The sequence below is a fragment of the Psittacula echo genome (genome assembly GCF_963264785.1).
Source record: "Psittacula echo genome assembly, chromosome: 1".
NCBI classification, from domain to species: Eukaryota; Metazoa; Chordata; class Aves; order Psittaciformes; family Psittacidae; genus Psittacula; species Psittacula echo.
Genome location: NC_137735.1, coordinates 49,078,566 through 49,092,972, shown reverse-complemented (window position 1 = coordinate 49,092,972; position 14,407 = coordinate 49,078,566). Strand labels below are relative to the sequence as shown.

The 14,407-nt window shown below is 39.7% G+C and overlaps 1 protein-coding gene across 5 annotated transcripts in view; it reads right to left on the bottom strand.

The window, feature by feature from the left end:
- Positions 1 to 14,407, bottom strand: part of TNKS (tankyrase) — a 138,311-nt gene that overhangs the window by 19,568 nt on the left and 104,336 nt on the right. For all 5 annotated transcript variants that reach the window (XR_013957750.1, XR_013957751.1, XM_080626479.1 and 2 more), the window contains exons 12-17: positions 9,722 to 9,893; positions 5,980 to 6,059; positions 4,828 to 4,973; positions 3,646 to 3,811; positions 789 to 1,008; positions 407 to 516 (exon numbers count right to left, since the gene is read on the bottom strand). Coding sequence is in view for 3 of the 5 variants with exons in the window: in XM_080626479.1 (XP_080482605.1) it covers positions 407 to 516; positions 789 to 1,008; positions 3,646 to 3,811; positions 4,828 to 4,973; positions 5,980 to 6,059; positions 9,722 to 9,893 (894 nt within the window). In the remaining 2 variants the exon portion in view is untranslated. The remainder of the gene's footprint in view (positions 1 to 406; positions 517 to 788; positions 1,009 to 3,645; positions 3,812 to 4,827; positions 4,974 to 5,979; positions 6,060 to 9,721; positions 9,894 to 14,407) is intronic.

Genomic DNA, 14,407 nt, shown 5'->3' with positions numbered 1-14,407 from the left:
CGCTTTGCTGTCATCACCTAGACATGATCCCCTGACATTGTTTTCATCTTCCCATCCAAGTCTTTCAGCAACAATTTGAGGTCTTTTCTGTTTCAACAGCCACCCCAAATTTAACACTGTTCAATGCTCTGCATCTGCTTGCCTGCATAAAAGCTATGTTCAAGTAGTCTTTCTGAACCACAGCTTTTAACTGCTACAACACCTGATTTTGTGTCTGATTTAGATCAGTAGGGCTGCAAACAGGACTCACAATAGCAACTTAGCCCAAGAAGTATTTCATGCCATCAAAACCTATGAAGAAATAAAAACTACATTCACAGCAAGACAGCTGCAAAATAACTGGCCTTGGATGTGACATTAAGGAGTTCCTTGTTGGTCTACTCATGGCAAGAATGCCTGCACTTACCCCATAGGATGCTGCATTGTGCAGGGGGATTAATCCTCCTTTGTCCTGGGCATTAACATCAGCACCATGCTCAAGCAGGTATTCAGCTACTTCCAAATTGTTATAACCAGCTGTAGAAAAGGCACAGGAAAAGAAATCAGGTATTAGGAGAACTAAATTGAAGAAAAATTATTAGACAGAAAAGCTAAAGCAATTTTTTGACTGCAAAAGCTTCTCTTTCCTAGTAACTGTATTACCTCCTGAAATACAGCTGCCATAGTTAACAACTGTCTGTACAGAACAATCCTCTGACATTCTTACTATACCAATCCTGGTTTTGGTGATTAACTTCTGTAGCCCTATCATCAATATACAAGCCTTCAAAACCTGGTGAGTCACCCACCTGCAAGATGTAGTGGTGTTGAATTTCTTCCCTGGGTGTCTCTGCAATTGATATTTTCTTGAGTACACAGCTTCTGCACTCGTGCCAGGCACCCCTTCTTGGCAGCATCCAGCAATGCAGCATCTCCTCGCAGCAAGTCCTGGATATCTGTGTCTCCTTCTTTCACCAAATCTAGAGGAGTGTTCCCATCTCGGTTCTTTTTTGTTGGATCAGCTCCATGCTGGAAAGAGCAAAGTGGAATGCTACTGTCACAACTGTGAGCAGGGCACTGCACATCAGTGTGTCACTATTTTGCCCTATCCATAAGATAGGAGGTGGAGGATTTTGCCCATCTGCTGTTATGAGGTAACCACCGTATAGATTAGTAGGCACATGAGAATAAATTCAGAAGGCTGAGGCTTAAAGCACTAGTCTGCAACTCAACTGTGCAAACCTCAACTCCACAGGCAAGAGTGTTGCCTACCTGCAACTGAAGCAGGTTCAGGAGCATATCCTGCATATAGCTGTACCCTACTGTCACAGCAGGTGCTAAAGAAAATCCAACTGCTAATACCTTGCTGGCCAATCCATCCTTTCTCCTGCAAACTGGCTGGCAAAGGTGCTTTCTCAGCACATCTTTCTGATCTAGAGAAGCCAGGCCCCAAGTTGCACTAAATGCCACTCTGCTATTGAAAAGCACTTATTTCAGAAGAAAATTAGAAAAATACTGATTTCTACACTTTCCAATAGGTAACAGCACCATCTCCAGTGGTTTACAGGTCCTGGAAAGCAGTGAAGAAAACATTTTGGTGGGCAAGTGGATGTGGATGACTGCTGGAGTGTATCTGTGCTGGTAAAACACACAGATCAGCCAGTGATAGGAACACAGTATTGGAGCATATGATGAGGAAGGGAACATACATCTACATACAGCATATGGTGTGAGTCATTTCCACATACAACTTTGTGGGAGGACAGCTCCTTCTCTGTTCACTCTCAGCAACAGTAGGGATAAAAACAAAGACAGATACGGCAGAGGCAGCTGCTGGCATAACAGCTCTCTGGCTGGCCCCTTCAGAATAATCAAACACAGTGGCCCAACCCTTGCCAGCAAGATTACCCTGCCATTTCTCACTGGGTATGCTGGCAAAGCTGGTTAGTGTGAACCACAGGGAATGAGCTGGAGGTGGGGAGAACAGAAGGAATTAACTGCCCTGTTTTTGGAAGCAGTAGAGCAATGCTCAGGGTGTGAAAGGTAAACAGCAAGGGATGCAATATTGATTACACAGAACCAGTTCCATATATACAGTGCTTTTGGGAAGAAAGAGTTCTTTGTACAAAGCCTTTTCAACTGCAATGACTTCTCCAAGATAAAACCTTAGATCCCTTGATTTAAAACTCATCAAAATCAGAACTATTCAAATACTCTCCAGAATAAATACCTAAATGAAGAGGCAGTGCCTCTTGAGACCTTTTCAAAGACATAGAAACAAATGAAGGAAGTAATTTTAAAGAAAGGTGATGAAAAAAGAAAGCCTCTCCAAAATGCCTGCACATTTTTGTTTCCTTCTTCAAGTAAACCAGGACAGAAAGAGCGCATGTCAGGAGGAGTCAAGCTCAACATCCACGGCTCAGCAGAACTGACAGCACTGCCAGCTGGCGCAAGAGAAGCAGCAGGAGAAGCCCTGAGCAAACTGCAGTGTGAGCACATATCCATGGACACCCAGAGCCTTTACAAAACTGTGTCACCTTAGGGGTGAATTTAGCTCTACTGCAAGAGAAATTTCAAAAAGAAAGATTTCAGCACTTCTCTGTTTCCTGTCATACATCCATTCTGGATCCTTCGAACACAAAAAATGGCTGCATCCACAGGGGAATTATCAGAAGACCCCAGATACCTCCAGTGTCTATAAAGCAAGGCTGTGCTTGAGATATTGTGAGCACTCCTAGCTTGAGCTAACATCTGTGCTAGCTGTGTTACCACCACGGCCATCATCGTGCTTGCTTCACAGACATCTCTGAATATCTTCTAGTTTATACTGCAGATGCGTTTCAAACAGATGTGTTACCCCCTCTGAATGCTTTTTTTTGGGAAGCAAATGAAAGAATTCATGAGATAAGAGGGAGATATTGGGGCTTTGCAGCAGCAAAAAAAAAAGTGGATGGGGAAGAGCCTCATCATTTTAAGACTATCCATATCCATACTCCTCTGTGATTCAGAGGGATATGAAGTAAGCAAGACTAAAAGAAAAACTAGGATATGCAAGAAATTCTGCTCTAGTACTCTCTTTACCCTCCCGTGGCAGGATATGACCTTATGTTAAGAAGTCTCTCAAACTCTTGTTTCTCACTGGAAACATGTAGGCATTACCTCATGCTTTTTATAGGTTCTTCCACTAATTATAATGAATATTTATGCATTTCCTCCAGGAGCTTGATAAATTAGACATTAACACTGCAGTTTTAAATTTCTTGCATGCCAGACACCATCTATGACCCACCTTCAGTGACTCCTCTGTAACACACTCTTGCGTTTACAAAGCTTTACTTGGCTGCAGCAACTGTTCCAGAATGGGATGAATAGGATAATGTGGTGATATTTTTTGTTTGCTATTTTTACACAAATTCAGCTTCTTTTTCCAGTTTGAGAGTCTTGTCCTACTTAGCTAACAGCTAATACACGAACTGGAAAAAGTAACTGTACTGATGATCCTTTGTAAGTGAACTGACATCACACAAGAAACCACCTGACAACTGAAAATAGATTCAAAGACACCATAAAGGACTCACTGAATGCAATTAAGTTTGCATTACTTAATCTTCGGCAATAATAAACACATACACATTTAAAGATACATCTAAGAACTCCAGCACATACTTTTAAAAGCAGCTTGCAGATTTCGTATTTTCCTTTTGCTGCTGCTTCATGTAGAGGAGTGAATTTCCACAGGTCTGCCACATTGACAGAAGCACCGTGCCTCACTAAGAGCTCAGCCACTTCGTAGTGTCCGTAAGAGCAGGCATTGTGCAGAGGTACTAAGCCACTAATCAAAGAGAAAGTATTAATAGCTACAGAAAACAAAATCCAATATGCAATCATACAAAGTTCCAGTCGATAGAACTCCCATTTCCACAAGACATTATTGGTATCTTTCAGTCGTTCCCATTTTCACAGCTTTATTTCCCTGCTATTAAAACTTTAATTAAAACTTCATTATCCTCCTTCAGTTTTCACCCATGAGACCTTTAAATACTTAGCAAGCATCAATGTTACTTCTTCCACAAGCAAGTAAAACCAATGCTATTAACAATAGCCAAAACCTAAATTGCAGGAATCTCTGTGTTCTGACTTTGGATATTTGAGTGTAAATTTCAGAAAAGGTATATGGCACTATAAAATAGGTTTGAAGCAGTTGCTAGTAAGCACTGCACACCTGATAGATACACAAAGATACCCAAACATTTCTTTCAGGGAGAGCCTGAAAATTCAGTATTGGAAATGTTTTAGCATTGAAAATTAATTATCCCCACCCTGAACCAATATACTGCAATGAAAGATCAAACATAATGATGCTATTCTATAGGATTACTTTGCAACTAATGCAAAAATTCTGCAAGTGGTTCATATCATTTAACTGAATATTAACTGAATAACTATATAATACAAGCTATCTAACAGAATTAGAAAAATTAGGGGAGATAATCCAGGAATTTTACCCATGCAACTCAAACCTCATTTTAGAACACCTGAAATAACTTAAAGATCTCTTTTAAGCAGATTAAAGTCTCCAAATGGGCAAAAGGGGGAAGAGAAGGATCATGTATTATAGTGACAGAGATGTACTTGACAACAGCTTTGCCAGAAAGCTAAGTATGCCTTAACAGGCCATACATCTCCCTACAGTGATTTCAGGAACAATGCAGAATAAGAAGAAAGAAAAGAGAAAAATTTTCAAGAGAAAAATATGATGGTTACTGCATCCAAAGCAAAATGAACAGAGGGGAGTAGAAGTCTCACACTAATAGAAAGCAGCAGAGCATATCATGGAATGAAATGTACCCTTTATCTTTGGCATGCACGTCTGCCCCATGGTGCAACAGATACTCCACCACCGATACGCGGTTATATCCTGCAGCAAAGTGCAGTGGCGTTGAATGACGGCCTTCCAAATCTCTACAGTTCACATTCTGAGGGCTGCAAAGTTGCTGTGAAGACAAAAGAAGAAACCAAAACCTAGTACAGAACGAAAACAAATCAATAAAAAACCCAAACAAGAACGGTCAAACAAACAAACCCCCAAACCAAAAGAAAACCTTAAACCACCAGCCTAACACAAAATCTGATCCATTTATTATTATACACCAATTTTTAGAAGTTAGGTTTCAGGAAATTTCTTTCCACTTAGGCAAAGTTAAAAAAACAATAGCTGCCTTAAACTTATGACTGAACATACTTCTATAACGAACAAGACTTAGGTGATGGAAGCAGCATGAAGATGCTCCTAATGTATTAAAAAAGGTAAGCCTCTAAATCATCGTGCCAGGAGGCCCAAGGCCATGTAACTTTCTTCAGATATTATCATTTCCAGCTTATGCTGTCTTCACAAATCTACAAATCCTGAGCTTGGCAGTCACAGTTGTTGCTGGTGGACAAAAGTGCTGCTGCTAGAATTTTAGTATGTATCACACTGAAGTTCAAGGTGAGAATGCATGCAGAATGGTCTATCTGCAGGCTCTTTTGCTCATGAACATGATCAAACCTTTCTGTGATGCTGGGATTCTATGGCCTGACCCCTCACCCTCAGATTAAGGATGGGTTAAAATGTGAAGTCTGCTACTCATTAACAGTTCTGGTTGCTTGCCTTCTGATTGAATCATGCACCTGAGGCTTGCTTCTACTAAACTGTGATTCTGAGGATCACAGCATCCACTTCAAAGAATTACAGCTGCATCTGCAATACTGCATCTGAGACCATCAAAGACATGACGGTGTGAAGGACTGGGAGAATGAACAACCCAAAACTCAGAGAAACACCTTAGCACATCTTAAAGCACTGCTTTCTAGAAAAAACAAATATGAGATTTGCCTTCCAATTCTTTACGATTTACCATCCCCCACGCACTACTGCCATAACTCTCATATAGCAGAGGCTTCCACAAGCTTTGCACAGCAATGCAAAGTGGAAAATTAACATGAATTGCTGAAACTTACCTTCACAGTTTCCAAGTCTCCAGCTTTGGATGCTTCTAATAACCGATAATCCACATCAGATGTGCGCACAGGTGTACTTTCTACATAGGGAAAAAGAAATTTCAGGATTACTTAGGATCATGAACTTACATTAACTTGTGCTCAACAATTTCAAAACTGGTGGGGGGAAGTCTCTTGTCATTTGTAAAAACAAAGCTAGAGTTGTGATGTTCAAGCTCATACTACCTAAATGGCTGTACAAGAAGCCTTAGTTTCAGTGTAAACCAGACAGATTTAGACTCTTGACATTTAGATTAAACTCTTGTCAGATTTAGAGCTGACATTATTCTGCCAAATGGAATGTCAATGCTTTGCTAATCCTATGTATGGTAAAAATGACTGCTTCTGCACGTAAGAAATCTAAATGCTCACTGTGACACATTCAAAGTTTTGCTGATGATCAGAAGCACCTTTCAGCAAACTGGATCAGGGCCAGTGAGCAGCCAGTGTTAAACATGCTCAATCCAGCATCTGAATTACAGCTTTTGCACTCTGCACTTGTGATTAGATCTTATACTACAAAGCAGTGAAAAGGGAATGGGATTTCTAAAATGACCCTGGCCACATGGTAAGTGCCTGCAGTTGTGTACTGCACTTCAGAGTAACAATGAGATCAGTCCCTTATTATAAACATGGAGTGGTTAAAAACAGAATCAGAAGAACGATACGTGATTAAAACGAAACCTTAAGAGGAAAAAAGGTATCTCTACAAATTACTGTAAAATAATCACAGGTTGTGGTGTCAAAACTCTTTTTCACCTCACTTCTCATTAGAAATACGGCTGTGAGAAAGGAAGCATGCACTGAGGGAAGAGGAAGAAGGGGCTGGAAAGGAGCAGTGGATTAGCTGTCCCTAGAGCTCTTCAGTGTGGCTCAAAAAGGAGCTGAAAAGGCACTCTTGATTACTTAATTTTTAATAGAAACTGCTTTCTATTGTAGAAGCCACTCCTCTCAAGCTCAAGGATTTATGGAATAGATATTTTAGCAGCGTGTTGCCTGATCAGCGACAGAAATGACTTCCTAGTGCAAAACAAACCGGGCAAGGTGAACTTGGGCTTGTAATCCTCTGTAAGAATGCTGTAAGGAAGTCACTGTGTTGTTGTAATAGGCTAAAAGTATTCTAGATAGACATTCACCAAAAATACTTAAAAGACTTCTTTAAATGTAGAGAGAACTGATATTATGTCCCAGTAGGAAAATGCAGGGATGTGAGAAAGTACTTCTTAGAGACTAAAAGTCCCTGCAGAATCCAGTCAATTCCTGAAGTTGCAATGTAATCTGTAACTGCAGTTTCCACAGGAGTGGAAAACTAGGAGTCATTACAGAAGGACATTAACCTGTCTATCACTTTGATGCAATAGATGATCTTAAGGTCCTTTCCAACCCTAACCATTCTATGATTCCATGATTTCCTATTGCAGTCCTATTTTCTCTTCCTAATGTGTATTTTGTAGCCTTTTGTTACCTCCTTGCCTCCATACTCACTGCAGGACGAGAAGAAGGAAGAGGAAGCGAGAAGCAACTCCTACAAGCTCAACTGTTAGGTGAAGAAAAGCTCTCAGTTCAAAGAAAGGCTAAGAAAGCTCAGGGAAGAGGGACAGTGGCACCTTTAATACAGCCAAAGCTGCCAGAAACTTTCCTTGAGTCTACCTCAGTCCTCAGGAGCAGTTCCACTAGCAAACAGTTAGAATCTATGATCTTAAAGGTCTTTTCCAACCTAAATGATTCTATGATTCTAAGAGATTCAAACAGATGCTGCAAAAGAAGGATGGCAGCAGGAGTTTGAGACAGCTGTTAGTGACTGTGGCAGAGTATAGCATGCATCAAACTCCTGTTGTTGGAGCAGGTTAAGATTTCAGTTCACACCTTCTTCACCTTAAGTTAAGCCTTCCCTTACTCTTTCCAACAGCATCACCACCTCAGTGTCCTGAGGTAGGGATAGGTGAGGCTAAATCCTACACTGGATCCAAAGCTCTGCTCCTTAGCAATTCTTTATTTCTTCTCTCCGGTTCTTGTCTTCATAAGATAGCAAAGACCCTAACTTTGGTGAGGGTAAAAAAAGGAAATCAATCAGAAACACAATCTAATTACTACAGGAAAGAGAAATTTCAATTCCACTAGATTACAACTTGAGTACCAAAAAGCTGCACTGAGCAACGAAATAAAACCAATCTTACTCTTCAAGAGAGCAAAAGTAGCAGCATTTTCTAATAAGCATTTGAAAAAATAAACAAGCTCAGTTTACAAGCTGTCTTATATTACATGGCCATACTCCTATCAGTTGCAACCAAAATCACACGCAGCTAGACTAAAGTGGTATCCACTGGCCATTATGCCATCAGAAAGGTGTTGCCATGACTTTTCTCACAGTTGGGAAGTAGCTCAGCAACCAAGAGTGAGAAAAAAACATCTAATACTATACGCAAAGTATTTTAAGCTGTGAACTCAAGACTCAGGTAGCAATCTCTATCAAGACAACTACAACAGTTTAAAAAAGCATTTCTTTAACCCAATCTTACAAAAATGAACAGTAATATTTGGCAAATAATTTCAGCATTCATTTACTAGCTTTTAAATACAGAAATGAAGCATCAACAACTCTACACTAAATGCATTTTTTCAGCTTTTGAATCTTTTGAACAGCCTTGAACAGTATGACATCTGCAATTAGTCTTCTTAGAAAAGGTAAACAAGTGAAAATGAATTTTTAATTCAGAATCCAATGAGTGTTTTCAGAATCCTTGTAAGTTTACTAGGTTTTTAAATCAAGCTTCTATTCTTTTTAACAGCAGAGGATATGTTTACTTTCTTCTGATTAATAGCTAACCTCTCTCAATACATATACATACAGTCACATGCATATTTCAACAGGTAATGCTACCCACGTAACCAGCTACATTTCAGGAGAGGGTATACTTCGAAACAGTCCTTCCTTGCATTGCTGTAAAATGCCTCTTACCTCATTCCCCATCCCCTGTTTTAAGGCAACATTCTTGAAAGCACTGAAGGAAATGTGACATGGATATGAGGATGCCAACACTCAAGCACTTAGATGAAAAATAGTGGCACCTTCTCCAAAAATCTATTCACCTTTTTTAATGCAGGATATAAACAAATTGTTATCTAAACAGTATCTGGAGCCCTTTCACAATAAAATCTTTCTCTGTGCTATAAGCAAGAGATTTTAAGTAATTTTAAAAAGAGATTTAAGTAATTTTAAGTTCAAGCGGTTTAGGAACTATCTGTATGGTTTTGCCAGTAACACTGCCTGTGACTGCTAACATACGGAGTACCTAACAGGGTGGCTCATGAGAGGAAAAAGGTTTCTCACATGTTCGGCAATATTCCAGTTGCCATGGAACTTGTTATCAAAACCACCCAAAACTACCCACATCTGCCTTCCTACAATCTCCCTGCACAGCTCTAAATCCACAAGATGTTTATTTTCTTCCCAGTTGGCATAAAATCACTGAATTGAGCAGGGTCTTTTTTGTTTTATTGTATGGGGGGTTCTGTTTTTTCTTTTTTTTATTTCCTCTTCTGAAAAGTCTCATGCAGTACATACTGTAGATTTGTGCACGCAATGGCAGAAGGGAGGGATGACAAAACTACTGCATGTCTCTTGTATTGAAAAAGAAGAAAGATCCACAGCTGTAAAAGGAAAAGCTGAAGTTCAAATGCATGAGCCTTTATTTTTACCCACCACTGAGAATCTGTTGCACTGCTTCATTTCCCATCTGCGCCGCTGTGAAGCCTTGTAAAGAGATGATGGAAGGATCAGAGCCGTAATTCAGCAAGAGCCGGCAGGTTTGCAAGTGACCTGCTAGCGCAGCCCTGTGCAAGGCTGTTTGACCGAGTGTGTCCAGTGCGTTCATCTGAAAAATCAGCAGCAATATAAAATATTGTTATAATTAAAAGCCTGCACCTGTCCCTGTCTCTAAGAGCAGCAGTAACAGGAATTTTCCGTCATACTAATTTATCTATCAATTCCTCCTCACTGCAACTAAAAAAACCCCCAATGACAAACAGATAAACACTCCAATGTAAAGACAATTTACCGCAGATGCTTTCCTATCTTTTAATAACGCACAGCTAATGTATTGGCATGGCTAAGAGACAACACAGGGTCCCCAAAACAACACTTAAAATAGTGTTCAAGCTTTTGACAAATTCAATTAAGATAAATGTTTGTGCAAGAAAAGCACAACTGTCAGAGGAGAAAGAGGTAAATAATCAACCAAATAATTCAAAGGCCTTCCAGCTTTAAGGAAATTACCATCTGTCATCCTCAGAAGGGGAATTAACAATACTCTCACTACCAAGAATTAAAGCAAAACAATGACGTCAGATTAGGAATTCTATGAAGCGGGGGAGAGGGGGAGGGAAGAAGTTGGATATAAACAGTCCATTTCCTCCTCGCTTTTGTACTTTTACAGAAATGTTAAGTATAATTGGATATAATTCTACTCACTACAAGACTGTATAAACAGGCAAAATGGAGTATCACTTTCAAAGGGTATGATATAATGGAAACCTATTTGTCTGTCAAGATCTAACAGAGTATCTAAATAACTGAAAGTATCTCCATGGGTTCACTATCAGAGAAAGGAAGAGAATAAGACAGAGCTTTAAAAAGCAGAAAAAAACCTTGATGAAAATAACCTTTCAAGCAGGTACTTTGTACCTAGCAGCGATTCATGACAAATTTAAATGCAAATGTCCAAAAGCTTTTTTACCACATTATGAAATACAGAACTACTCCCCATTCTCTGCAAACAGCTCAGAACCTGTTATCTGTTTCCAAGCCTACGGACTGCGGGCTGTGAACCGCATGCATAATCGACTGTTACTGTAAAACCCCACCTTTTTAGCGTCTCAAAATCTTTGTGGTGGAAAAGAACAATGTTTTCACTTGTTATTTCTCACCTAAAATGCAGTCTGCAAATCCTATTACCTTTCCACGAAAACCAGTGAAAGAACATTTTGGGCAAGACATACATTCTGTAATTAAATTTAATTTAATGAGGGGGGTAACTGCAGAAAATACCTACTACCAGACAGGGAAGGAAAAAAAGAAAATAAAGAGTAAAATGCTTGCAAGAAAACAGTATCAAGCCACAGAAAAGAAGAAAGAAATACTTCATAAATAAAGTGGGGTGTGATTCAATATTGTCTGAAATTCTTCTATATCCCTAAACAATTCTACAGACTGATAAAGCAGGAATTTCTCATATCACAAACCTCTCTTGCAGAAAGATGGACAGGAGAACCGTTCTGCTTTCTTCTAACCGTGCTCAGCTCATGCCACTCTAATGGGATTTCCCTAAAAGTTTTGTTTTAAATAAAAACTTACTGCAATCATAAATATTAATTAGATGCTGAATGTCCCAAATCCATCATTTTGTTCAGATGATGATCCTCATCTCTTTCAGGACACCGGATACCTTTCACCACTGATAAGGGCATGGAGAAAAGCAGAAGCCTGGGGCTAGACAGGTTTAGTAAAGGCAGAACAAAATGAGACTTGTGGATTCTGGAAGAAGGTGGTAACTCTCTTTCCCCAAGAAAGAGAATCATAACTAACATCTTCTGTAACACTGAATTCCTGTGTTAAACATGCTTGCGCTGAACAAATTGTGGAAGAACAGCAGCAAGGTATTCATGCTGCACAATTTGATACTGTGTTCCTGGAAAAAATGTTAGTATTCATTTGAAAAGAACACTGGCAGAGTCATCAGATCCATCATCTCACATGTCGTATGCAGGTCTCCTTTCACCCATCTCCAAATAGTTATCTTTGCCAGTAATCGATTCCTGTGGCAGAATATAATGCCAGCCATTTGAAGGAATGCCTGCTTACTCCTGGGACAAAGAGGGCTGCAGCTGACAGAGGGATGCATGCACCAAATGAAACCGTTTTTTTCCCTCAGGAGCAGAATCAGGCTTTGCAGGGCAATTTCATGGGGAATACGCCCACTTTGAGGCAGATCTGCTCTCATCAATCATGCAGCACTGTCTAAAACCAACCCAAGAACATACTGCACTAAGGCTGATGGCAATAGGATTTATTTCGAAATGAAAATCAATTTGAGCATTACAAATTGAAATACAAACTCAGACTAAACTATCATAAAAATCAAACCTCATAAGATGTATGTCTGGGCTAACCGCTGCTCAACAGTAGGTCTAAAAACATACGTCTTTCAAATTCAAAGCTAAAGCTTAAGCTCTATTTGAAAAAATGCAAAATACCCAAGGTGTACTGCCTTACTTGTGTGACTATTCCAGCTGCACTAATCAAAACAAGAGAAATATTCAACTGGTTTCCTTGATAAGCAATGTGAAATTAGAAGGCTGCAGCTCCGAATTACTTTACAGACAAGTTTTCTGCAAGGAGTTAAAAATGACAAATTCGACAGCTGTTATTCCCCAACAGACTGTCTCTGCTCTCCCCACGTTTTAGCATGAAAGCAGCCACTCCGCTGCTCAAACCATAGCATTGAAGGCAGAATGCATTTATCTGGGGAAAAGTGTTTTTCTGGAAAATCCTTTCCATTTCTTTTTCCCCATCCTGGATGGATGCAGTAGAGAAACCAAAATGGTCATGTATCATCAGACACTGAAGGATTTTTTTCCCCTTTTACTGCTGCTGTCTTGGAGCAGCGTACACAGCTACAGCAATATTCCCTTGGCTGCCAGGCACTCATGGCAGTCCAACAGCCGGGACCTATTCAGGAAACCTTTCTAGCAAGACTTTACAAGCTTATCTTAGCTTTCTGTTCATATCAAATGCCCTAAATATCCCCCCCTAATCCTTGACATTACAGCAGCTCAAGATGAAACATCTTCCAAGCACTGAAGTTTTCTCTGCTAGATTGTTCTAGAAGATGTGCATTCTAAAAATCACATGTAAAACTTGCACTCTGCCAGCAGCTCCAGCATCAGAGTATCCTCCTCTGCAATGCAAGTGTTTTAACTGCTCTCCTGCTGTATTTATTCTGAAGACAACTTGCAGTATGCCTTGTGTCTTTGAGCATCATTAACAATACACAGGATAGGAATGAAGAGGCACTGGTGGCAATTTCAAGCTCTGTCAGAAGATGACAATGGAAAAACAAGGTCTAGTTTCACTCTGAAAGCTCCTACATGATACAGCCATATGTTCCACAGTTGTCCCTTTGCATAAAAGCTCAAGATTAATGTCACTGAGTTTGGATGTCTAAGCAGTGAGAAAATAAACCACGCAATCGCAACACATCACCCAGTTTTTTGTGTTGTTAATCATCATAGCCCAGAACCTGCTGCATTTCTAAAGGAAATTTAATTTTTGAATGCTTATTCTTTCCCGAGAAAATCAATATCTCTACCCAAAATGTTGGAAGCAAAAAGTCATACAAACCCTGTTGTGTGCGTCTAGCTAAACGGTGACTGTTTTCAAATCCATGGTCATGAAAGGTTGGCAACACGTGACTCCAACACACAGAAATAATTGTAGTATGCAAATATCTATAAAGCAAGATGCTTCTAGCAGAGCAGAATGAAGCCATTTCTGCTACCATTATGAACAGGGACACTGTTGGACATGACCTTAGAAAGGCTCATTTTCTCTTGCAGATGAATAGTTTCAGCAGTATCCTCTGGAAGCATAACACAGTTAAACAGTATTCATGGCATCTCTGCACTTGCCCAAGATACCAGTGTACTTGCATGCTTGCAGGTCGGTCTTTCCAATAATCATTCCACTTCAGAAAAGACCTTAATCCTTTTCTTTTGCACTGCTAGAAAGCTAAATGTCTTTTTGAACATTTTCAGTTTCCCATGTATCTATACATTCAGACAAGGAGCCACGTATAAGAGGTATCCAACTACCTAGCAATGAAACAAAACAGGATGAAGGCGACTTTTTCCTTAGTTCACCACCTTCAAATGATTTTCTTTTTAAACAAAGGATTTTAACCATCTTCAAAGATACAGTTGTGGCATTTGAAGATTTGTTCATGGGTCTAATATAATAGTTTATGCTTCAGGATTCTTCAAAGATGCTATGCTTGTATTTTTCATAAGGTACTTCAAGGATATCCAACATCAAATAAGAAGTGGTGTGAAATGCTGTTTAACACTGCAGTTCAGACAAACAAGTGAAAACTGGTTATAGCACTTGAAACCACAGATATTTATGACCAACACCCTTAAAGAAAACGCTAGGAAGCCCTAAGGTTTCTCATCTGTGCTTTAGATGTACAGTTGACAGCCAACTTTGCAAACTCAAGTAACAAGTTAGTGTCTTCACTGACCATGGAATGCGTATTGCTTAGATGTAACATGCTGATGTGCAAGTGATGTGCACTAAGGACTTTTTCACAGTTCAAATTACAGATCTAGTCTGTGT